General features: G+C 42.3%; 1 protein-coding gene across 1 annotated transcript in view; it reads left to right on the top strand.

Moving 5' to 3' along the window:
- Positions 1-255: 255 nt before the first annotated feature.
- The window catches only part of ZNF618 (zinc finger protein 618), a 198,373-nt gene continuing 172,158 nt past the window's right edge, over positions 256-26,470 (top strand). The window contains exon 1 of the mRNA XM_065946757.1: positions 256-406. Coding sequence (XP_065802829.1) covers positions 374-406 — 33 coding nt within the window. The 5' untranslated portion in view covers positions 256-373. The remainder of the gene's footprint in view (positions 407-26,470) is intronic.

The raw sequence follows: 26,470 nt of genomic DNA on the forward strand, positions 1-26,470 counted from the left end.
GGGCCGGCCGGCTTTGTGTGCGGCGCGGAGGCCGGCGGCGCGGAGGCCGAGGCCGAGGCCCGGAGCTCGTGGGCCGCGCGGCGAGGCCGGCCCGGGGGCGGGCAGGGCGGCGGGGGGCGGCCGCAGCCCCGAGAGGGGCGGCTCGGCGGCGGCGGCGGCGGCGGCGGCCGGTGCGGGCCGGGGGTGGGGGCGAGGGCCGGGCGCCCCCCCCGCGCGCCCCCAGCGCCCCCGCCCCCCCGGCCTGAGCGGGGCGGGCGGAGGAGGGAGCGGCGGCGGCGGCGGCGGCGGCGGCGGCGGTGGCATTGTGCGCGCACCAGCAGCCCGGCCCGGGAGGAGCAGGACGCGCCGGGGCCGCCTCCTCCCGCACGGACCCATGAACCAGCCGGGCGGCGCGGCGGCTCCGCAGGTACGGCGGGGGGCCGGGGGCATGCACCGCGCGGGGGACCCCGGGGGGCCGGGGCCCGGGGCGCTGCGCCACTTCATTGCAAGATTTGCAAAATGCAAAGTGCCTGGGCACGTTTGCGGGCTTTTTTGTGGGCGCAAACGGGAGAGTCGGGGTCTGGTGAGCCCCCCCCCGGGCGCAGCGGGGTGTGCGGAGGGTGGGGGTGACGCGGGGGTCTTTTCGGGCCCCCACCCGGCGCCCCCTCCAGCCCCGGGCTCGGACCGGAGCCCAGAAAACAAAGCGGCGAGAGAACAGAGCAGCCATTTCAGTTTGGACAATTCACATTTTGCAAAAATGCAACCCCTTCCAGATCTCCCCCCTCCCCTCTAAATTTACAATTTCCCCCTGACCCTCTGTGCGCTCGGGGTCTCCGATGACCCCTCGGGAGGTCTTTCCCCCCTGGCTTCCTATCTTTGCAACAATCTTTTTTTTTTTTTTTAGGCCATATTTCCTTTTCTCAATTTTTTTTCTAATTTTTCTTCAAACGGTAGTTTTTTCCCATTAAAACGACGCCACCTAGAGGATACTATTTTGTAAATAAAAAAGAAATTAAAATTGAAAAGAAATATTTTTTATTTCTTATTTTTTCAAAAGTTTCCTCTATAAGGCAGCGGAGAGGGCAGAGATTCTTTTTTTTTCTTTTTGAGGGTGACAATTTTCACTTTGATCTTTCCAGGAGCATAGAGACAATTTTTATTTCTGAAGCCAAATCCAGATAATATGTAAATGAAAATTAAGCTAGAATTTGAATGAATTCAGTTTTTGAAGGGGAGAAGGCAAAAAGCCTTCTAAAACCAAAGTCGATTTGGCTGCCCAACTCATTTTAGTTTGAGAAAAAACTATTTGGAATGAGGAAAGGAGGGAAATTGTTGAGTTTAGGGGAAACTGGGAGAATTGGCTTTATTGAAGCAATTAGAAATTGTACTTCATTGTAATTTGGAACTTGTTTAGCTCAGTGGGCAAAAAAGACTAATTTTGCCATTTGGCAATATTTAAAGTTTTTCTATTTCCAAGAAGGAAGGGTTTAAAAGAGAAATAGAGCCTAAAATGTTGGCTTTGGACACACCCAAAAATTGTAGGTTTTATTTTTTTAATTTTTCATTTACATTTTACTGAGTTTAAATCCCAAGGTTCTAAAGAAAAGCAGAAACTGGAAAAGTTAGAGTGAAATCCATTTTTTCCCTGCATTTGTTGGGTTGTGTGTTATTATTATTTCTTTTTTTGCTTTGATGGAATAATTAAGACTGTTTTCTGATTTTGTTTGCTGAAAGGTCTAGGCATTTCTTTTTTTGCTGTTGTTTTATACAGAAAATGTCAGCCACCTTTTCTGAGCAATATTCAGTGGGAAAAAAATGTAAATTCATTACATTATACAAATTGAGTAGTCCACAGATTTGTAGGAGAGACCGCCATTAAAATAAGATATGCATAATTAACATTATTATGAAAAAACTAACAGTGGATTCACAGAAGCTCATTTTTTATGACATGCAACTGAATCAGTTGGTAAAGACGAGGGTTGAAGAATCCTTGGTAAGAAGAAAATTTTCCTTTCTGTGGCTTGCTCAATCTTTCAATTTGAAAATTTTATTATTAAAAAATACATATCCAGTTTGGTTTCAGGCCTCTTTGATTGTGCTCTGGGGTTGGTAGTTTACTAACATTTGGTATTTTTCACAAATCTGATTACTTTCAAAGGGGAAAAAAATCCATTAAGCTTGATCATTTAGTGGGGGGGGGGGTCTAATTTTTTTTTTCAAAAGCACAAATTTTACTGTTAGGAAGGAAAGATAAAAAAGGGAAGGACAGAGAAGAGATGAAAATTCTGATTTTAATCCATCTCCTGTAGTGGAATACTTACTTTGCTGGAAAAATGGGGTAAAACACCAATTCAACTTGATTCTAGCATCAAATTTTAAATTTTTTTTTTAAGGGAGAAAAATCAAAATATAAACAAAAGCCAAAACCCAAAGATACTTGTCTTTGGATCATGAAAGCATATGTGCACATATTATTAGATAGTTTTTGGCCTTCAGAAAAGTCAAGGTGAAGCAAAAAATAATTTTTTTTTTTCCTTTGGGAAGACAAATATTGGCCAAATTGAAATTTAACAAAGGAAGATAAGGTACCTACCCAAAGTTGAAGGGTTATTTGTGATAAATTACTATCTGAAGTTGCTGGGGATTTTGCATCAAATAAAGAAAGTTCCAATTTTTCTATACAAAAGGAGGGGGAAATGTTAGCATTTGTGGAGTGGTTTCTTGGATGGGACCTGGTGGTGGGTCACACAGGGTTAGGGCAGAAAATCCTGTTCCCTTTTGCCAGCCACCAGCTGGTCTTGGAAGAAATGATGGCCCTGGTCCATGAATTCCCAACCCCGTTTTGGGGAAATTCAGATTTCTAAGGGGATACAAATTCTGTGAAATATATTTGACAGTGCAGAGGTTTGACATTTCCCATCACCGCCATTGCATTTGGGAGATTTTTACTTTTTTAGTAACAAAATCCTTCAGGGCTGACTGGCCACATTCTGACATATTTGGAATGAGCTTTTTTTTTTTTTTTTTTAAAGTAGCGTAATTAATTTTTTTTTCTGTTGAATTATTTAGGCCGATGCCTAGGACAGGCAAGGAATTTATAATTTCCAAGGGCTCAGGAGGTCTCACGAGACAGGAGAGCCAGTTTAGCAGGTGATGGGAGGAGAACTGTGTCCTGCGCTGGGGAGGGGTGGGTGGGCACCCCTACCAGGCATCTGAGAAAGACTCAGGGTTGTAGATAACAGGTTATTTCTGGTGCAAGGAATAAAAATATTGCAGCATGTTCCTTTGTGTGCCCTGGATCTCCTGACACACAACTCAAATTCCTTCATTCCATTCTCTTGAAATTTTGTTGTGTTGTCTATGGTTTAAAGGGAACCCCTGACTAGAAATGGAAAATCATCTCTGTTTTGGAGGCTTGTTTTTTCTTTTTTTTTTTTAAATTGGTTATTCCGATCATGTTTGTTTTAAAGGAAATAGAGGTGCATGATGGTACTGTTGGGGGCAGGGTCAGTTTTCTTTTGTTTCTATTGACGTCTCTCAGGATTGAGACAGTGACCTGGGCCTCGCCTTTCTCATCTCCTATGGTGGATGGAAGTGTGACCAGGAATGGATATTTATCAGCTGATTTTTATTAGGCCATGTCAGTTCACCAAACTCTTGTCGTCTTGGGCGAAAAATCTGGCAAATTGGACTTGAGGGGTGGTAATTTGATGATGGACTGAGTTATTTTGGTGAAAGATCATTTATGCTCAGTTTCACAGAGGAGACTCTTATTAATGTTTTGCTTTTCTGCCTAAGGAGGTTTTTTTTTTTTTTTTAATTTTCTACTAAGGTTTGAAATTTCAAGGGCTTGCTTTATTGCTTGACTTCAGACCAAGCTAAGAAAAAGGGTTTGCTTATACTTTCAGCTCTGTTCAGAGGTGAACCTGAACAAGGGCTCTTGCTGTTGTAGAAGGAAAGCGACAAAGATGGCTGGTCAGGGTGAGTGTGACCTCTCCCTGGTCCTAGGAAGTAAACAGCCAATGGTTTGTTTTGTTTGAGAAACAGTTTAAAAACTCCTGCATTGTCAGATACCATTCTCCCCCTCCACCTTTGACTCAGCTGTTGGCATACTGCTTTCTCTGACCTCAGAAGGCTCATGGCGTCTTCTTGGAAGGGTGATAAGAACTTCCTTGCATGTTTCATTGGATGTATAAGGGGACTTTTCATGGTCATGGTGAAATTTTGAAATTTTTCTGTGTTCTTGTAATGTTTGCTGTTAGTTATGTCTCCTCCCTGGTGATGGAAGGTGAAGTGGCTTTGTGGGTACACAGGAGGCCTAGATTGCCCAAGGTCTTGTGTATGATCTTGGACAAACGACGTTATTTTCCTTCTGAGCCCTCGGTCTTTGTGTTTGTCATAGGAGAGCTTTGGAACACAGCAGTGATACTAATAAGTTGTTTTCTTCTCTGATTCTGACTCCATGCAATGGGCTATAGCTGCCTGGATCACTGTGTTGAGAAGGATTCTGAGGTCACATCTGGACTCCGATATTGTGGAGAATGGGGGGCAGTGGTCACGTAGCAGTGTCCATCCCAGAGTGGGGGTGTACCACTACTCACCATACCCAGGCTAGGTCGTGACTCACGACCCATTGGTGGGTTGTAAGATCAGTTCAGTGGATCGCAATCAGCACACACACAAAAAGAACAGAGTAGGATACAGGGGAACACATACTGGCAGAGGCATAGCTATGTACTCAAGGTAAGTGTTGTCTTAACGAAACTTTAGTTTTATTTACATGTGCTGGTGTGTGCACGATAAATGTAAGTCCTACTGTGAGTTAGGGTTAAAAGAATTTACAGGTGCTGGTCTAGATGATCGACAATGATGTGCTCCAGGAATCCCTCATATTGCTGCTTGTACTTCATTTTCTTATTTATTACCCCAGTTGACTTTCACATGAACCCTTTGGGATAGGTGTCCTGGGTCACATTTTTTTTTTTAATTCTCTGGTTGAGCTTAGCTGAAGGGCCAGCTGTGAAGACATCTCGACCGCATAGGTGGCAGTCAGGCATGCACCCCAGCTTGTTGGCCTTGGATGAGACGGGAAGGGCAGGCGCTATTAATGTGTCCTTCCAGAGTGAAGTGGCATCTCGGCCAGGTTCTCTGGCTGGGAAGGAGACTTTTTAAGTAGTGTGGGATCCCAGTCTTGATGGGAGGGAGAGCAGCCCCAGTTACTTTTATTCCTCACTTACTTCACATTGCCAGTGGACTTTTTTTGGAGTTAAGAAAGTTCATGTCTGTGCTATATTTAAATACCTTCAGACTCTGAGTGAACGTCTGTATTTTTATGTGTATGCACTTCCTAAAAAACTCAAGAATTGCTGTCTTGGTCTTCTCATCTCTTAAATGTGTCAGGCCGATGCTGTCCAATCGAAATAAAATTCAAGCCACAAATGCGAGCCACATATGTCATTTTAAATTTTCTAGTCACACTTTAAAAAAACCAAGAAGTAGATGAAATTAATTTTAATAATATGGCTTATGTAACAGCATATCCACAATGCTATCATTTCAGTATTCATTAATACAAAAATTATTAATGTGCTATTTTACATTCTTTCTTTGGAGGGGTGCTGAGTCTTTTCTGACTAGCCACATTTCATGTGCTAGTAACCACATGTGGCTAGTGGCTCTGTATTGGACAGCATAGAACCAGACCAGTGTTCCATTTCATCGTTACTGCGTGGCCTCAGAAGGTTATAACAGATCTTTAAAAGCCCTTGGTTTTGTTGGTGGGACTTCCTTTCTGAACTCTGTGCGCTGAGGCATTTAATCCGTATAGCCTCTTCTGGCCAAAATGGTCCACGCCTCCCTTGTATCTGCCCTAAAGCAGTCTTCTGCCAAGGTTAGGCCAGAACGATTTCGCCCGAAGAGACAGATGATGGCTCGAAACTCATATGTGCCATTGAAGTTAAGAAGTGGAGGAGTCTGTCCTAGGAGGTTGGTTTAAAAAGCATTGCTTGGAAAAAGGATGAAGATGGAAGAAGACAGCAGGTGCGTAGGACCAGGGTTGGGGGTCCGAGGGGTGGGAGGAGATCTGGGTGCAAAGACGGTCAGTCAGTGCAGTTCATTTCTGAACTGAACATGGAACCACCAGGAAATTCCCCCCAGGGGAGGCCTTAAATACGAAGCATAGAAAATTTCTAACAACCACCCAATTGGTGAAATGGAAAGGTGGATGTGAGGTCAGCCAGACCAGAGTTTGAAATCCTACCTCATTGCGTGGTTAGCCTTGTGTTACTTTGGAAAAGTCTTCTTTGGTTTTGGAACCACAACTTCTGCATCTGGAAGAAGGGGTGAAATAATCTTGACCTTGAAAGGTTGTTTTATGATTAAATGAAGCATTTCACGTGTTATATCCAGCCACTCCTTAGAAGGTGGTCAATACTTGTTAGTAATCTCTTGATCCAGTGGTCTCCATTTGTGGAGGTTGACAGCAGTTTTGGTTGTTCTGCAAACTTGGTGACTTATCTTTAGTAGGTAGAGTTAAGTAACGACAGAAAATGTGCATTTTTTGTGTGTTGTTTGATTTTAAAACAGACCAGGATGAGACATCTCTTGGACCTTCCACGCCTTTCCTGTCCAAAGTGTTGTCAGTGCTTTCATTCCAAGGATGCTCTGGCTCCTCCAGATATTTCTGGGTTTGTTTCAAAGCCTGTGGCACTGTTTAAAGGGATAAATCTTAATCCGGGGTGAACTGTCTACCTTTTTTTTTTGGATGATTTATTTTATTTTTTTGGCTGTGCTGAGTCTTCGTTGCTGCACTTGGGCTTTCTCTAGTTTGGTGAGTGGGGCTACTCTCTAATGTGGTGCATGGGCTTCTCATTGCAGTGGCTTCTCTTGCTATGGGCCACGGGCTCTAGGTACATGGGCTCTGGCGTACGGGCTTAGTTGCTCCATCGCATGTGGGATCCTCCTGAACCAGGGATCGAACTGGTGTCCCTTGCATTGCAAGGCAAATTCTTAACCACTGGACCACCAGGGAAGCCCTGAACTGTCTACCTTTGAGATTCAGTTCACACCAGGCCTTCTGTCTCTCATGACCTCTCCCTCATTTTTCTCTGTTCCATGAGACACCAGACCCCCTTGAGACCCACCTGCATGTTCTCTTCTCTGGAGCCCCCTGGACCTCTGCAGCCTGCAGGACTTTCCAGATACTCTGGGCTCACAGATGGGAGTTGGTTGTTCGCATTTCTGACTCAGCAGCCAGCTTGCGAGTTCCTTGAGGGCAGAGATCATGGGTTATTCATTTTAGGGTCTGGCACTGAGCAGCATCTCATAAATGTTTGATGACTTAATCTTATTTTTTGGAAAAAGCTCAGATCATTTGGATTTGGATCTAATGAAGAGTTGGTGACCAGTTTGGGTTTGGCCATTTGGTCAACATCCGTGTTTTGTTAGGGAGCCGTAAATAGATTTCTTAGAACTGGCTCCAAAGCCCATGGCTCCCTGGGAATAATAATAAATAAATAATAATAAATCAGAGAGGGCTCCCTGGATGGGACTAATGCTCCTCTGACTTCACATATTGTGGAGAATTTTAAAAAGTTCCCACCCTTTTTCTCTCATGATGTAAGAACCGTTTCCTTAAAATAGATGGAGACATCCAGATTTGCAGGTATGAAGAATGGGGCCCAGCATGTCCAAGGCGGTGGAAAAGGGGGGTGCCTTGAGGTGGAGGCCACTTGATAATTCCCTGTCCTTGCTCCTGGAGCTGGTATTGGCTCTAGGCCCTAGAATTGGATGTCAGAGGATTGTTTCTAGATACACAGGCCCCTTCAACGGGAAGTAGCTTAATGTGTGACTTGATGTTCAACCAGGCCCCATCTTTGGTCAGATTCCCATTTGCACATGCCAAGGATTCAGGGAAAATTTATGGAGGAAAACTGAGAATATTCTGTTTATTTGCTTAATTGTTTTTCCCTATAAGTTTTAGAAGGCACTGTCATTGTTAACATTATATAGCCCAGCTCAGTAAGTGAGCACAGACTCCCATATTTCCTGCATGGTCAAGTTCCCACGTTTTCTTATTTCTGAAATTGGGATGTGTTTTACAGTAGATGTGTGTGTTCTGTTTCAGCACTGTTTCTCCCTCATTTTTTTTTTTTTTTTTTTTGGTCTCAGAAAGCTATTATAAAATCGATGGTGTATCTGACAGTCTAAGGCACCTTGGAATTGAGGATATAGAGTGTCCTGTTCCTGGTGGGGTGAACTGTGACAATTAGGGACTTCCAGTTCTGCCCTCTTATTTTAACCTCACTTATCTCTGGGTTTGGTGTCTCCACCTATAAGTGAGACTGGAACTTTGCCTTCGGAGGAAGCATCTGGAACTCTGACTTCGCCTCACTTTCCTTCTGTGTCTTGCTGTGGTCCCTTCTCTGAAAGGCTGAAGCAGCCAGTGGGAGGAAGGTGAAGCCTTGGAAACAGGTGGTCCCTTCTGTATGGCCACGTGGATGAACTGTCCTGACAGTGGCAGAACACCAGCCGGACATTTCCAAGGGTAGAACAAACAGATTGAAGTTGGGGAGCAAGGCTCTGCTCCCCTCTCTGCTCTACTCCTTAATCATATTGTGAGATTTGTCCAGGTATAATATTATACTTTGTTTTCCACATCTGTAAAGCGGTGATGATAGCAGTGATGATGATGAAGACAGTAACAAGTGTGGCACAGGGTTCTGCTGAAAAGTTGCGAGGGGTGTGAGAAAAAAGTTTGTAAAACGCAGAGTACTTTTCATTTGCAGCATGTTTTTTATGCATCTAATCCAGGGATGGTAAATAAGTAATATACTTGCCACCACTCCCCATTTTTAAGCCTGTGGCAGACATTGCTAATCAATCAAGGCAGTCTTTTCCATGGAGCCTGGCCAGTGGCCTTAGAGTCCTTAGTAAGAAGCTACCACATGAAGCCAGTTTGTCATTTCTGATTTAGACACACACACACACACACACACACACACGCACGCACACATGCATGCCTGGGAAGAGAGGTGGAGTTACTTGCCCAGAACCTCAGTGGCTAGGCGGAGTCACTTCAAACCTCAGATTTCTTAACCCCTCAACCAGTGCTTTTTCCTATTATTTGCACAAACACTCTGTCAAAAGGAATTAGAGTTAATTTGGTCTTGAGAAAGCGTGAGAGGGTCTTGACTCCTCCCTTCCCTGTTATAATTAGATCCCCTTGGGGTTGTCATCAAAGCGGGGCTGGATGACCTGCTTCTCTGTCTGATCCCCGCGTGATCAGGTTTCAAAGGGACGATGTGGTGGCTGGGCCACTGGGTTGGGTGGTGTTGCCCGCTTGCTCACTCGTGGTACAGATGACGTGGCCGGGGGTGGGGTGGGGGGCAGGGCCCGCCCTGGGGTTCCTACAGGAGCACCTGGGTTTGCTGTTTACACACCAGCCGTTCCTGGGAATCTTTAATTTCTACATCTGGGACCCGAGATGGACACAATCCTTCACAGGAATGACGTGAGACAGCATGTTTGAAAATGTGTTTTAAACTCGGAAGCCCTGTGTGTGGTTTATTTTGTTTTGTTTTATACGTGTTAATTTTTATAACTAGAGCTAATCCCTGATCATCAATGCCCTGTTGGGTAAATTGTATAAACCCAGAGTCACAGATGGGTGCACGCAAGGTGAATTGGCCCCTTATCTTGTTTTATTTTATTTGATTTGCCAGCCTAAGATTTAAAACGTTCGAAACTTTCAGGCCTTTGCAGCATAGGGCCTGTTTCAGCCTTGTGTGTGGCCTGCTGCACCCCGGAAGGCACCGGCATCTGGGTGCCCCGATGCACCTCTGTTTGTTGATCTGCTACGTGCAGAACAGTTCACTTGTATACCCCTCACAGGCTTCCTGCAAGCATCCCATGAGTTAACAGACTCAAAAGTGCTTCGTAAACAGGGAAATGTATTGGCTACAACTCCTTTCTTTTCTTAAAAAGGAAAGGAGGGAGGCCAAGGTGAGGATGGTATTGAGTCGACAGAAAAACGATATAAATATTTTGGCTGACGAAGCAGGAGGAGGCTTCATATATAAGCTGTGCTATGCTTAGTCGCTCAATCGTGTCCGACTCTTTGCAACCCCATGGATTGTAGCCCGCCAGGCACCTCTGTCCATGCGATTTCCCAGGCAAAAATGCCATTTCCTTCTCCACATATATAAGCTAAAGAGAAAAAAAATCGAGTCAGGTGACGCTCCGCTCTCCAGTCTGCTGTGGAAACCACAGGAACACCTGCTTTCTAGTGAAGTGGCATTCTGTGTTAGGGATGGAATCTCTGATTCCCAGGGCCAGCCCTGTTCTTGGTGGGGGGGTGGGGGTGGGGATCCAGGGAGAAACCAAATCTGATGTCTCCCCTGTGGGTGGAAAATGACTCCTAACAGGTGGAGGAGGTCCGAGTGGCCCTCATCAACCCCTGGCTTGCAGTTTGCTGGTAACATTAAAAATCAGAAGCTGTTTTGGTTCTTTTTCTGGATGTGTTATTGTCTAAGACAGTATGCTGGAGGGGCCAGCCCTTCTTAGTTCAGTTCAGTCGCTCAGTCATGTCTGAGTCTTTGTGATCTCATGGACTGCAGCACGTCAGGCTTCCCTGTCCATTGCCAACTACCAGAGCTTGCTCACACTCATGTCCATTGAGTCAGTGATGCCTTCCACCATCTCATCCTCTGTCATCCCCTTCTCCTCCTGTCCTCAATCTTTCCCAGCATCAGGGTCTTTTCCAGTGAGTCAGTTCTTCACCTCAAGTGGCCAAAGTATTGGCTTTTCAACTTCAGCTTCAGTCCTTCCAGTGAATAGTCAGGACTGATTTCCTTTAGGATTGACTGCTTTGATCTCCTTGCATGCCAGGGGACTCTCAAGTCTTCTCCAACGCAACATTCAGTTCAAAAGCATCAGTTCTTCAGAGTTCAGCTTTCTTTATGGTCCAACTCTCCCATTCATACATTACTACTGGAAAAACCATAGATTTGAGTAGATAGACCTTTGTTGGCAAAGTAATGTCTTTGCTTTTTACTATGCTGTCTAGGTTTGTCATAGCTTTTCTTCCAAGGAGCAAGCGTCTTTTAATTTCATGGCTGCAGTCACAGTCCACAGTGATTTTGGAGGCCAAGAAAATATAGTCTGTCACTGTCTCCATTGTTTCCCCGTCTGTTTGCCATGAAGTGATGGGATGATCACTTCGAATGAAGATGCCATGATCTTTGTTTTTTGAATGTTGAGTTTTAAGCCAGCTTTTTCACTCTCCTCTTTTACTTTCATCAAGAGGCTCTTTAGTTTTTCTTTGCTTTCTGCGATAAGGGTGGTGTCATCTGCATATTCCGCTTTGAGCCTCCTTCTGGTCAAATTCCCACCAGCCCCAATATTCTTAAAGAGAATTGAGAATGGGAATTTTTATCTGGTGAAATTTTGCCGAGAATTTGTTTGGGCTCAGAGTTTTGCAAGATGAGGGGACATAACCAGAGCCCTTGGAATACCCAGAGACAATAATTGAAGGCATTTTGGATGCTGGAGACTTTTTTTAAAAAAATTTCATCAACTAGGGGAAAAAAATAACTATAAAAATTTCAGTGCATTTATGTGGGTTTTTTTTTTTTTTTTTTAATGTATGCTAGAAAAGCAGAAAGTGAAACTGATCTGAAGTAAAACTGAAACTGGCCTGAAAATGAGGCCTCAGGGAAGGGAAACTTCCCTGGGGTGCTGCTAGCTTGAGCTGGAAGTTGTTGTGAGGCTCGTCTTTTCTTTTTGGATTGTCTTTTTGGATCGCTAACACAGCTCATGGAGATGATTGAAGTCTGTACCATCCAATACGTACTGGCAAACCACTAGCCACGGGTGGCTGTCGAGCAGTTGAAATGTGGCTAACCTGGGCTGAGATGCGCTGCAAGTGTAAAAATTCACACTGGGTTTTGTTTTTATTTATTTGTTTTTTTGGTGAATTGTCATTTTCTCTTCTCTAGATCAGGATCTTAAAGACTCAGTAGGAAAAAAAAAAAATGACTGTAGAAGGTCTCAGTCATCATTTTTTAAAATAAGGTTAAAATGATAGTATTTTGTATGTTGTGTGAAATAAGGTATTAAACATTTCACTTGTTTTTATTTCATTTCTTACATGTGGCCACTAGGAAATTTGAAATTACCTAGTGACTTATATTCCATTTCTGTTGGACCATACCGAGCTAAGGCAACCCTGAACCCCCCAGACAGAAGGAGTAACTTGTTCTCGAGGGTTAGGTCACAGGGCAGCTTCATCAGCTCACTGGATAGACAACAAGACTGAAGAGTTTGGGATGGAAGGGAAGATGATGTAGTGGTATAGGTGTCAGCATAACTGGGTGGTTAAAATGGAGGGGTCATGGAAACTTGAGGGACAGACAGAGAGCGTGAGATACTAGTAATTTGGGGGACGGAATTAAAGTGCTTCCCACTTTCCTTTTTCATTACCCTAAACATTAATTAAACACTTTGGAAGAAAGTAAACCAAACAAGATGAGCAATAACAAATCTAAAAGATCACCCCTGACAGTTTTTCTGATTGCCAAAAGAATTTCAGTCTATTTAGTCTTCTAGGGTCTTTTTGAATCAGAGTACACAATTTAGGGCTGATTTGGGCATAGAAATCCAGGTTCCATTTGGGTCTCTGGGTTTTGGATCCTGGGGGACTGGAAGCCATTCTCTTACTAAGTTGGATCTGCTCCCTGTAATGATTTGGGAAGGAAGGCTTCTAGAAAACCCAGAGGGCATATTGCCGAGTGGACAGAGCTGGCAGGGTGAGAAGGTCACCTAGCTCCCTTGACATAGGAACCTGGAGGAGGGTGACTAACCTTGCGGGAAGCAGCAAAGCTAAACTTGAACCCGGGCCTACCTTTCCAGCCTGGTTCTCCTGCTGTTAGTATTTTGAAAGGAGTTTGAGCAATGCATTGGAAATTCAGCCTTACAAGTTTTTGTTCTTTAATCAGGAACTCTTTCTGTCAAAAGGCTGAAGTTTAGCATTCTATCTCACTTGATTTTTGCAAAGTAGAATTTATCTGCCTTGAACTATAATCATTGCACATTTGTTGATTTGTTATACGCCAGGCACTGGATTAAGCATTTAACATCTATTATCTCATTTAATACAACCACCCTGGGAAGCAGGGATTTTTCTTTTCTTTCTTTGCTTTATAAAATGAAAGAATTGAGATTGAAGTAAATGGAATTGCCCAGTGCTTAGCTGTCAGTCGTGTCCGACTCATTGCAACCCCGTGGGCTGTGTAGCCCACCAGGCTCCTCTGTCCATAGGATTTCCCAGGCAAGATTACTGGAGTGGGTTGCCATTTCTTTCTCTAGAGGATCTTCTCAACCTAGGAATTGAACCTGAGTCTCTGGTGTCTCCTGCCTTGCAGACTGTTCTTTGCCCGCTGAGCCACCGGTGATTCAAATTCAGATGGATGCCAGATTCCAGGCTCACAACATTCCTTTGAGGAAAGTGAAGTAACATGGCCAAAATGTGGAGTTGGTGATTGGCTGGAACCTGAACCCCAGTAGATGCTCTGCCCATGCCCTGCCCCAGACCTTGCTGTTGGGGGGTTGTCTGAACCCTGCTTCATTGGAAGCTGCCCTCCCGACTCCGAGGACCTTGTTTGGCACTTGCCGTCTCCTGTTCCTCAGCTCCCAGCTCGCCTCGGTGGACCTGGGCTGTGTTTCACGCGCAGAGCCTTTAATACCGCGTTTGAAAACAGTTGCAGAAGGTTTGCTGTAATTAATTACATTTGACATACTTGGAATCGGGGCCTCCTGGATTCAGAATGCAAATTTATGCCCAGACAGATGTAAGGTATGCTTGGAGCCAAGAGCTCTGGCACATCCCCGCCAGGGTGTGCGGCTTCGCTCACTGCCCTGATGGGAATGTCATCACAGGCAGTGAGTGGGAGAGGCAGGACTCAAACTCGGGGGTACCAGGAGCCCACAGGCTTTTGGAGGAGAAATAGCACTGAGCTTTAAGGCAGGAACTGTGGTCTCTAGTCTGAGCCCTGCTTCTAATTCAGCCGTGGTAGGGGGAATCTCTTTTCCCTCTTTGGGCCTCAGTTTCCCCCACTATGCAATATAAAGGCTTAGGCTAGGCGGTCCACTGGGTATTCTTGGAAAGTATGTGCTGTAGTTTGTTCAGGGGCAAGCGGGCAGTTAATCAGGAAGTCAGAGCTTGGGATGCTCGCTTTTGGGAGTATTAACCATTGAGGTGAGAAAGGCTTGTGATTGGTAGGTAAGCAGGAGGCTGGTGGAACAGAGAAGTGTACAAGACACGGCCTGGTATCTCGACAAGAAGTTGCTCCACATAGAGGAGTTATTTATTCCGCATCAGTCCCTCCTCCTACCCATGTATAGTCATCTCACCATCTGTATTAGTTATCTATTACTGTGTAACACATCACCTCCAAACTTTGGCTTAAGAGAACAGTAGTCATTTATTGCCTCTCATGGTTTCTGTGGGTTGAGAATGTGGAAGTGACTCAGTTGGTCAGTCTGGTTCAGGGTCTGTCAGTGGTTGTGGCCAGATGGCTGGGGCTGGGGTCATCTTGAAGGGTTCTCCGCTCTCATGTTTGGTGCCAGGGCTTGGAAGACTCAGAACAGCTGGGGCTCCTGGAGTTCCCTCCATCTATCCATCATCCATTCACCTTCCCACCCTCTGATCTCTCTCTCTATCTATTTATATATGTCTTTCTAGCCATCCATCTACTTTATATACATATATCTTTCTAATCTGTCCATCTATGTATCTAATGCATATCTATCTAATCCATCTTTCTGCCTTTCCATGTATCTCCGTGTGGTCTCTCCAGCATAGAGATATTTGACTGGACTTCTACATGGCACCTTGAGGCTCTGAAAGCCCATGTCCTGTGAAGGCATAGGGTCAAGCAATTGCAGCATCTCCTTGAATCATCTAGCCTCAGACCTCATGCAGCACAACTTCCATGTCAGTCTTTTGGTTGAAGCAATTGTAAAAGTGTGCCCCAGTTCAAGAGGAGAGACATTAACTCCACCTCTCCATGGAGTTGTGTCAGCATCACGCTGAGTAGGTAGGATGGGATGTATATCAATGTGGCTCTTTGGAAAACACAGGTTGACATTCCATCTATCTACTCACCAACCCGTCTGTCTAGCTGTTCACCTATTCATCCTTCTCTCCACAGACCCATTCTTCTACACATTTCATCTTTCCATCCTTCAGATGTCTGTCCTTCCTTACTACTATCTGCTTATCCATCCATCCCATTCAGTCACCAAACAAATCTCCAGCAACCTGATATGAGCCAGGGACAGCTCAGCTCAGTTCAGTCACTCAGTCGTGTCCGACTCTTTGCGACCCCATGGACTGCAGCACGCCAGGCCTCCCTGTCCATCACCAACTCCTGGAGCTTACTCGAACTTATGTCCATCGAGTCGGTGATGGCATCCAACCATCTCATGCTCTGTTGTCCTCTTCTCCTCCCGCCGTCAAACTTTCCCAGCATCAGGGTCTTTTCCAGTTAGTCAGTTCTTCGCATCAGGTGGCCACAGTATTGGAGATTCAGCTTTAGCATCAGTCCCTCCAATGAATATTCAGGATTGATTTCCTTTAGGATGGACTAGTTGGATCTCCTTGCAGTCCAAGGGACTCTCAAGAGTCTTCTCCAACACCTCAGTTCAAAAGCATCAATTCTTCAATGCTCAGCTTTCTTTATAGTTCAACTCTCACATCCATACTTGACTACTGGAAAAAGCATAACTTTGACCAGAGAGACTTTTGTTGGAAAAGTAATGTCTCTGCTTTTTAATATGCTGTCTAGGTTTGTCATAGCTTTTCTTCCAGGGAGCAAGCGTCTTTTAATTTTATGGCTGCAGTCGCCATCTGCAGTGATTTTGGAGCCCCCCAAAATAAAGCCTCTCACTGTTTGCGCTGTTTCCCCATCTATTTGCCTTGAAGTGATGGGACTGGATGCCATGATCTTAGTTTTCTGAATGTTTAGTTTTAAGCCAACTTTTTCACTCTCCTCTTTGACTTTCATCAAGAGGCTCTTTAGTTCTTTGCTTTCTGCCATAAGGGTGGTGTCATCTGTGTATCTGAGGTTATTGATATTTCTCCCGACAATCCTGATTACAGCTAATCAGCTGAATGACCTTGGGCAAGTTACTTCTTTGTGCCTTGGTTTCCTCACCATTAAGGAAACATGAGAGGGACAGCTAGGTACTTTGAATAATGAACTAAAGGAGAAAATGAAACTAACGTTTTTTGAGACTCTACTCAGCGTTGGTCCCTCTATCCTCAAAGTAACACCATAACGTAGAATTATTATCATGTTTATTTACTGGTGAAGAAACCAAGGTACAAAGAAGTAACTTGCCCAGGGTCATTCAGCTGACTAGTGTCTGAGCCAGAATGTAAACCCAGGACTTCCTCATCACCCTGTCCCGGGTTATTTCCATTCTGATTCTGAGTATGAAATGACTGTCCAAGAGTTGGTTTTACTCTTCTCTCCTTTTTTTCTTTTCTAAGTAAAAATAAGGTTCTTTTTCCCCCCAATTATAGAAAAATATGTTCATTACAAAAACATTCAAGCATACAGAAAAGCAAGATTTTTTTTTTTTTTAAAAACCACCCCAAATCCTACCACTGTTTACATTTTGATGGACATTATTTAAATATATATGTAAATATTTATAGAAATGAGACTATATTCTTCATGCTGTTCAGTAGCCAGCTTTTTCCATTTTAAAACTCATTGATACCTTTTTCATCAGTAAATTTGTTACTACTTTACTGCCTGCATTGTGCTGCGACTGTGTATGTGTCCTCAAAATCAGTGCCTGCAGGATTTTGGTTATTTCTGACCCTTTTGCATTTGATTTTACTTTCATTTGTATGGCAATCTCCTTGACATCACTTGTGAAGCGGTCAGTAGCTGTATCCCAGCATGTTCACATCGTACAGGTCGTTATCAGTCTGCGTTTCTACCAGGAGATTGTGAGTGCTCAGTGTGCACGTTGTGACCATCACCTTGTATTGCCAAATATCTTTGACGTCCCAGTAGACAAATTAATGAGGCTGAACATCTGTTGGTATATTTTATTAGCTGCTCCTGTTTCTTCTTTTGTGAATTGCCTGTTCAAGCATTTTGCCCTTTTTTCTTTTGGGGTGTTTGTTTTTCCCCCCTTTTTTTTTAAAAAAAAAAACTTTGTATTTTAGAGATATTGACTCTTTGCTATTTAAATTATAAGTTTTTCTTTTTTGAAGAAAATATTTAGTGATGTTAAATAAAATGTTTAGTTTTTAATATTTATGTTTTGGATTCTATTTTTTGTGTATGTCACACTTGAAAAGACATTAAGAATCTATTGAATATAGCTAAATGAATTTGATTTTACTGCATTTAACATTAATTAATGCAATTAACATTAATTGATTTAATTAAAAGACATTAAGAATTCATAGTGAAAAGGCAGCCTCCAGAATGGGAGAAAGTATTTGCAAGTTCAATACCTGGTAATGGGTTAGTTTCCAAGATACATAAAGAACTCCTACAACTTAGCAACCACAACAGTAAATACAACTTTAAAAAAACTGGGTAAAGGACTTGAGTAGACTTTTCTCCAAAGAAGGTATGCAGATGGCCACCAAGCATATGAAAATGTGTTCAACATCAGTAATCATCAGAGAAACACAATTAAAAAACAATGAGATATCATTTTGCACCCATTAGGATGGCCATTGTCAGAAAATAAGTGTTGGTGAAAATGTTGAGAAATTGGTAACCCTCATGTACTGTTGATGGTGCTGCTGTGAAAAACAATATGGAAGTTCCTCAAAAAGTAAAAACAGAATTACTGTATGGTTCAGTAATCCTACTCCTGGGTATATATCTGAAAGAATTTAAAGCAGGATCTCAAAGAAATACTTGTACATCCATTTATTGCCGCATTATTCACAGTAGTCAAGAGGTGGAAGTAACTCATTTGTTCTTTAATGAATGGATAAATAAAATGTAGGATAGACATATAATAGAATATTATTCAGCCTTTAAAAGGAAGGAAATCCTGTCATATGCTACAATATGGATAAACCTTGAGGACATTATGCTACAGGAAATAAGCCAGTCTCTAAAAAACAAATATTGTATGATTCTACTCATGTGAGGCATCTAAAGTAGTGGAGCTCATAGAAACAGAAAGTAGAATGGTGGTTGACAGCGGTGGGGGAAGGGGGAAATGCAGAGGGGGTGTGTAGTGGGTATAGAGTTTCAGTTTTGCAAGTTGAAAAAGTTCTAGATGGCTATTGCACAACACTGGGAATGTACTCAGCTCTACTGAACTACACACTTTGAAATGTTTTAAGATGGTTTTAGAAAAAATGAACATTTATTTAACAAATAAGCAGTTTGTCTTGCTGGAACATACACACAAGAAATACTTGTACTTCTATACCACTGGAAATGTGCCTAAGTGCTCACAGTAGAATTGTGTATAATATCAAATACCTGGAAACAACACAAAAAGATTTTATAGAAATAGTCACCATTTTTTTAAAAAATTAATTTTTATTGAGGTATAGTTGCTTTACAATATTGTGTTAGTTTCTGCTGTTCGGCAAAATGAGTCAGCGGAATCTGTACATGCGTGCCTGCGTGCCAAGTGGCTTCAGCCCTGTCTGACTCTTTGCGACCCTATGGACTGTAGCCCGCCAGGCTCCTCTGTCCATGGGATTCTCCAGGCAAGAATATTGGAATGGGTTGCCATACCCTCCTCCAGGGGATCTTCCTGACTCAGGGATCAAACCAGCATCTCTTTCGTCTTCCGCATTGACAGCAGGGTTCTTTACCACTAGCACCACCTGGGAAGCCCATGTTTATACATATATCCCTTCTTTTTTGGATTTCCTTCTTTTCCCATTTAGGTCCCAACAGAGCATTGAGTAGAGTTCCCTGTGCTATACAGTAGGTTCTCATTTCTTATCTGTTTTATACTTATTACTGGTAGTGTATATATGTCAGTCCCAGTGTCCCAGTTCATCCCACCCCGCCTTTCCCCTTTGGCATCTATAGGGTTCTAAGTCTGTCTCTGGAAATAGTCACCCTTATTTTTTCTCTTATTTTATATAGGTTTTGTTTTCTTACATTTAAATTGTTTGTCCATCTGGAATGTATTTGTTTTAATACATTAAAGATATAGAGAGGGGCATAGGGACCAGGCTCTATATTTTTTTCCAAATGGTGAGCTGCTTGCTGCAACATCAATAATTGAATGATCCATCTTTTCCTCCCCGATTTGAAATGCCATTTTAATCTTATATTAAATTTCCATATACTTGGGTCTATTTTTGGACTCTTATGTTCTCTGGCTGTACAGGTATAGCACTGTTTTAATTTGATCACTTTAAAATAAGCGTTAATCATATTTTAAGAACAGACATAAACTGGCTTATAAATTGCCACCTGCCGTGCTTACCACATTGGGGCAGCTTTCTGGTGGGCTCTTTGATTGGACAGGCTCTCATTGATACCCACACTGGCATCAGTGCCATTATAGATATGGAAACTGTGGTTCATAAGGTTAGGTAACTTGCCATGGGTAGGTAATTGGCGCTTTCGTTCACCACTGGGACATGGCAGAGTGGAGATTGGAGCCTGAGTCTGAACAACTTTAGAGCCCGTGGAGTTCCTTTAACAACATGCTGTGTCTTTGGATGCACAGATATCTTCCCTTAGAGATCGTACATACCTTGATCCTCATCGTGCCTGGCATAGAGTGGTGCCAGTATGTGCTACTTGAATTGAAAGGGAAGCAATTCATGGCTTATCCAAAACAGGTATTATTAAACAGATTATTCCCTGGCTGCAGTTAGATGTATGCTAATGTTTGTTTTAATAAATTAATTTTTAAATAATTAAAGTAACCTAATGATATTACAGATAAATCAGAAAGTAGAGAAAAAAATTGTGCTAAATATATTCCAGCCCCCATATATTCACTGTTTTGGTGCATTTCCTTCTAATTATTTAATAAGCGTATTTTTATTGTTTGAATCATAATGAATTAGAGTTCTGCGTCCTGTCTTTTCCTTCTCCCATGTTTTCTTTGTCTTCATAATCCATCATTTTTCAAGATTGCACAGTATTCACAGAAGAGAGCAAAAATAGATTGCTTAACCCATAGGCTGTTGGTGAACATTTAGATTAGTCCTGTTTTTTCTCTTTTATAAAATGACGCTGTAAAAGGTGCTCTCCTGGTGGTCCAGTGGTTGGGATTCCGTGCAGGGGACACTAGGTTGATCCCTGATCCCAGAGGATCCCACACGCCTCGGGGCACCTAAGCCCATGGGCCACAACTGCTGGGCCCAGGTGTTGCAACTACTGAAGCCTGTGCACCTACTGAAGCCTCGCACTGCAGCTGGAGAGTAAGCTCCACTTGCTGCAACTGAAGAAAGTCTGTGTGCAACAGCATGGACCTAGCACAGCCATGAGTACATAAAATTTAAAAATTACATTGCATTCAAAAAAATTTTTTAAAAAATTACATTGCAATGAACATCTTATATTAAATATTCTGGTATTTCAAAGCCATCCCTTTTGGATATATTCCCAAAGAGGTTACTGGGTCAAGGGTAGATATTAGTTTTGGGTATTTATTGTCTCTGAGCTTTAGGAACCCCTGCTGATTTGGAAAAGAACTGCAGTAAATTCTTCAAACACATGTTTTGTTGACCTTATTATCATGAAAGGAATTCCTGTTCAATGAGGAGACCTAAAATATATATACAAAAAAGAAAGGATTCCATAATTTCATATTTTCCAAGATGATCTCTGATAATGTCATTTATCCTTGTTTATTTATATCACTATGTATTTTTTAGTAAACTTTTAAATTTCATTTTATTAGCCAGAATTCTCTAATAAATTTTTTTCTGCATTTATGTTGATAATCCATATTTGGATGATGATCCTTTGTCTTTTGACATCCTAAATATCTTCTGAATTATTTCAATCATCCATTAAATACTTGGTCCAACTATGGGTGACAACCCGTGATAGGTGCCAAGGTGTTGAGTCAATATGGATTCCCTTCGCAGACATCTGTAATGTGCTGCGGAAAGTGCTTAGAGCTCTGAAACTGGATACTGAGGGCGTTTGGTGGAGGGAAGGATGAATCCTGTTAAAATCCTGGGGAGCTTTCTGGAGGAAGCGGCATTTGTGCTTGGCTTTGAAGGATAGATAGGGCTTTCAGGTCTAAAAAAGAATCTGTAGGAGAAAGGATGCAACAGTACATTTTGGGCCAGTGAAATAGTATGAATCACCAAAGAAAGATGAACTTAACTTTTAGTGAATTTTTATTGTCAAATATGGTGGTGGTTTAATTGCTAAGTCGTGTCTGACTCTTGAGACCTCATGGACTGTAGTCCGCCAGGCTCCTCTGTCCACAGGATTCTCTAGGCAAGAATACTGGAGTGGGTTGTCATTTCCTTTTCCAGGGGATCTTCCTGACCCAGGGATTGAACCCAGGTCTCCTGCACTGCAGGCAGATTCTTTACTGACTGAGCTACCAGGGAAGCTCAGTATATTTTATTATAAATCTAATTCTTTGAAAGCTGATGCATCACAAAATTCTGCCCAAATATGGTTATCTCTTATGTGGGCCCACCAGAATGTTCAGTTAAATCCTAACTGTTGTCTCTGAGGGGCTGGGGGAAGAAAGGGGCAAGGGAAGACAGGAAGAAAGCCAGTCTTTGGTAAACTGGTATCAGGTAGAACGGTATTTTAACTCTGCAAAGTGCTTCTGCAAATGCAGTCTCATTGCTCCCTCCTGTTGTCCTGATAGAACCGACCCCCGAGAGGCCTGTGACTTGTTCAGAGTCTCAGAGCAAGGGAGGAGCTGTGCTGAGCCCTGGCTCTCAGACTTTCATGACTGACCCATAGGAGGAAATACATTTTATATCACCCTCTTACACACTCTTACACTCATTGAAATAAAGCAAAAGTAGGGAACAGTATTTACACTTAACCACTTGTGATACATTGTGGTAATTCCTATTCTGTTTTTTTTTAAATCCTGGCTGTGACTCGTTAAATTGATTTCAAGACCCAACAGTGGGTCATGACCTGCAGTTTGAAAACTGCTTCCATTGTGGCTGAGCTGGTAAAGAATCCTCCTGCCATGCGGGAGATCTGGGTTCGATCCCTGAGTTGGGACGATCCCCTGGAGAAGGGAAAGGCTACCCACTCTAGGATTCTGGCCTGGAGAATTCCATGGACTGTATAGTCCACGGGATCGCAAAGAGTCGGATACTACTGAGCAACTTACACTTTTTCACTTTCACTTACATGCACATATGTACTCATAGAAATAAAGCAGAAGCAGGGAACAGTATTTATATTCAACCACTTGCAGTACATTGTGATAATTCCTATTCTGTTTTTTTAAAAATACTGCCTGTGACTCATTAAATTGATTTCAAGACCCAACAGTGGGTCATGACCTGCTATTTGAAAACTGTTAGCCTGAAGGACCCTGAAAACCTGGCGTCAGATTCTCCTGCCATGACCTCCCAGCTGTCCTGAGGAAGTGGAACCCAGAGCTTCTTTTCCCTCCTGTCCAGCAGGTGAGGAATAAATCAGGTATGTCCTGCCTGCCTGGCTCCCCTGTCCTCATGATGAATGGTGATTTTTGTCACTTCTCATTGAAGATGTGAATGCCTGAAGCAGGCAGCTGTGGCGTTCCTGAGTTGGTGAGCTGAACTTAGTGATGAGCTTGGAGCAGTTTCCAACACTGATTAGAAGGCTCAGAGGTTCCAATGAGCCACAAGGAGCAAAATTATTAATGGAGATTATCTCAGAGGGGTATAGGAGTATAGGTCTATTTTTCTTCATTGAACTTGAACCTCTTTCATAATAATAGAGTGAGTTGACAAAACACTTTTTGAAGAATTTACTATATTTCTTTTCCAAATCAACAGAGATCCCCAAAACTTAGTACCAGTAGTCACCTATGTAAGAATGACCAAAACTCTGGATGTGTGTGTGTGTGTGTGTGTGTGTGTGTGTGTATGTTATGGAAATGTGTTGAACTAATATCACTTCTTGACCCAGTAATCCATCTTTCAGAATATATCCAAAGGAGAGTATTTTAAAATATCAAAATATTTTGTGTATGAAGATGTTCATTACAGTGAAATTTTACATAGGCCCAGCATTAGGTCTGGTAGGAGTATGCAGTGTGGGACCAAGTACAGATGCTGGTGCTGCTCTGGGCCCAGGAGAAACAGTCATTAGGTGACTGCTCTGAGAAGCAGAATGACTAAGGATGTACACTTCATAGTCAGGCTGTGCTGTGTTTATTAGTCCCTCAGTCATGTCTGACTTTGCAACCCCATGTACTGTACCCACCAAGCTCCTCTGTCCATGGGATTCTCCAGGCAAGAGTACTGGAGTGGGTTGCCATGCCCTCCTCCAGGGGATCTTCCCAACCCAGGGTTCAATTCCAGGTCTCCCGCATTGCAGGTGGGTCCCTGGTGGATCTGAGCCACCAGGGAAGCCCATAGTGAGACTACCTGGATTCAAAATCCAGATCTGCCCCTTTTAGACCACACGCCTTTGGGAAAATTAGTTAACCTTCTTTGTGTCAGTTTCCTCATCTGTAAAGTGGGTTTGCTGAGAATTAGGTGAGGAAATACTGAGAACACTAGAACAGTGCTTGACACACACTAAGTCCTGCATGAGGCTCTGGTTGGCTAATTAATTCTGTTTTTTTTTGTTTTTTTTCCTTGCACAGAGGACGGAAACTTTTCGTAGGCTCACTTGTCATGTGTCTGCGTCCATTTGGGGAGTAGGACAGAGAGAGTGGAAGGACTATAGGACTGGATGTGAAAGATAGAATGTTGAGGGTTCTGCCTCTTATCAGACTTTAGCTGAGTTTAGGGTAATATTTTCTCTGTTGGAAACATTGTTGTCTAAAATATAAGATAACGAGCCTTTTTCTGCTCTGCTTTGCAGAATTGTCATGAGGATTAGAAAAAAAAACAAAAACCGCATCCATAAAATGAAGAGATTGAACTTTAGAGATGTCCAGTGGGTTTATCGTGAATTCTGTCTCTGGTTGTGGAAGTGGGTTCCGTGGATAGCCCAGAGTGGGAAGGAGGTGCTGAGGTTGATTGGTGATGTCTGCCACTGGAAGGAAGTGTGGTGGTGGCTTAGCTCACCTTTGCTGCCTCAGGGCTGCTCGGCTTCCTGGGCCCCACCTAATCCGTGGCTGGGTGGTTCTATGGTTATTGAGGAATTGAATTAACTGTAGTACTGTAACCAGGAGATGGGAGGTCATCTTTTCCAATTATATACATTAAAATATCTTAAAGCTATGATAATGAAATGTGGGTGGAACTGGCATGGATATTGAACAGGGAGATAAATAGAACAGATTACAGTCCAGAAACAGACCCAATGGATCCTGCTGTGTATAAACTTTAGTTCTAGTACCACCCTATTTCGGATAACGTTGCTTTTAAGATAATTTAGTAAACATCTCTCCCAACTGTCTTGTTTTCAAAATTCTCCTTTGTCTCTCTCTTATATTCTACCAGATGAACTTGAGAGCCATGTTCTTCAAGGTAAAAATCGCCTTGTGACTTGCATCGCATTAAAGACGTGTATGCGTGAAACTGGGTGGGAAGGACATAGTCCTGGTACCGTGTTTCTCTGCCCAGTAACAGGATCTCTATTCATTCACGTTCCTTTATATGACCCTCAGTAAAATTCTATAGCTTGCCACATAAGTTTTGAACATTTATTTCTAAGTATATTCCTAGGCATTTAATATTTCTGACTGCAGTTGTAAGTGGGGTAATTTCCCTCATTGTATATCTTACCTAATTAACGCAAATAATAGAAAAGCTACCGGTTTTTATGTGCTGGTTTTTTTGTTGAAATGTATAATGTACTATAGTGTCTTCTTAGTTCCAGTAGTTTCTTGTGGTTTCTAGGTAAGCGATAATATATGCAAACAACACTCATTTCCCTTCGTATTCTACCTGTGTATTTCCCCCTGTGTAGTAGGGGATGACTAGATCTTCTAGAGCCATTTGCATAATTGTGGGGATAGCAGGTATTCTTGTATTATCTTATTTCTTATTTTAGTGGGAAGCATTCTAGCGTTTCATAATCAAGTACGAAGTTTTATTTTGGTTTCTGATGTGTATTCTTTATCTTTGAGTAATTATCTCTCTGAGTTGCTAAGAGTTAGTTTCTCTTTCTTTCTCTTCTCGCTGTCTCTCCCTCCCTCCTTCTCGTTCCTTCTTTTTAAAGTTGTTTCAAGATGAAGGTGAGTGGTTTGATTTGGGAGTGGTTTTTACTTTTCTGTGTTTGAATTTTTCCTTTGCAGTGGAGTGTGAATCATCCCCTCCCCCACTATAAAGCTATTTAGTAATGGGGGGGGAGGGATGATGAATTTTTAACAAATGTCTTTTCATTATGTACCCAGATGGCCATATGGTTTTCTTACTTTGATCTGCTGATGTGATAAATTATATTAATAGATTTCCTAATATTAAACCATCCTAGAAGGAACCCATTTTGTCCATGGTGTTTCATTATTTTTATGCATCCTGAGTCCATTTTGAAGTGTTTTGTGTCTATATTCATTGGGGAGATTGTCCTGCAGTTTTATTTTTAGTGTCTGTTTTTGGCATTTTTTTTTTTTTTAATGCGAACTTTGCTAGTACAGTGGGTTGTAAATTGGAAAGCTTTCCATCATTTTCAATGATCTGGAACAGGAGGATAAATACATTTCAGATTGTGTTCCTATTGGTGGTGGCTGCTGAGACTGCTGTGTTGAGAAGGATTCTGAGTCCCTGTCATGTGTAAACAATTTAGTGTTTTGGAAGAGTGTAGGAAATGAGAGTTTAAGCATGCATGCCAGATGTTTATTTGTAGTCCTTGCCAGGAATGATTTATATTGCACGGGAATTATCTATCTTTTGAAAGTTTAAAAAGACTTGTCTTTAAAACTTTTCTATCTTTTTAGGCTTTAGAGATAATTATTTTCCACTGTTTCCCTTTCTTTAATAACTTTTTGGCTTTTGCTCTTGTTGAAATAGTTTGGGTCATTTATATTTTCTTAGAAATTTATTTATTTCATCAAGAATTTGAATTGTATTTGCATAGACCAGAATATGTGTGTGTGTACAAACATATATATATATATAGTGTTCTCTGTTTATATTTCTTCATCTGATTTTCTTATATAATTTTTCTCTTTAGTTTTTGGTTGAATACTAATATCCGGGCCTACTTATTATTTTTGTATCCCACCTCTTAAAATTTTAAAGTTATTTATCAATTCTAGTTACTTAAAATATTTCCAAATTATTATATATATGTTAAATAAATCCACCCTTCTACTTTCTTTAGATTTTTTAAAAATGGAATCCATTTTAAAATCCATTTTATTTTTT

The sequence above is a fragment of the Muntiacus reevesi genome, chromosome 10, assembly GCF_963930625.1.
Source record: "Muntiacus reevesi chromosome 10, mMunRee1.1, whole genome shotgun sequence".
Classification (NCBI taxonomy): Eukaryota; Metazoa; Chordata; class Mammalia; order Artiodactyla; family Cervidae; genus Muntiacus; species Muntiacus reevesi.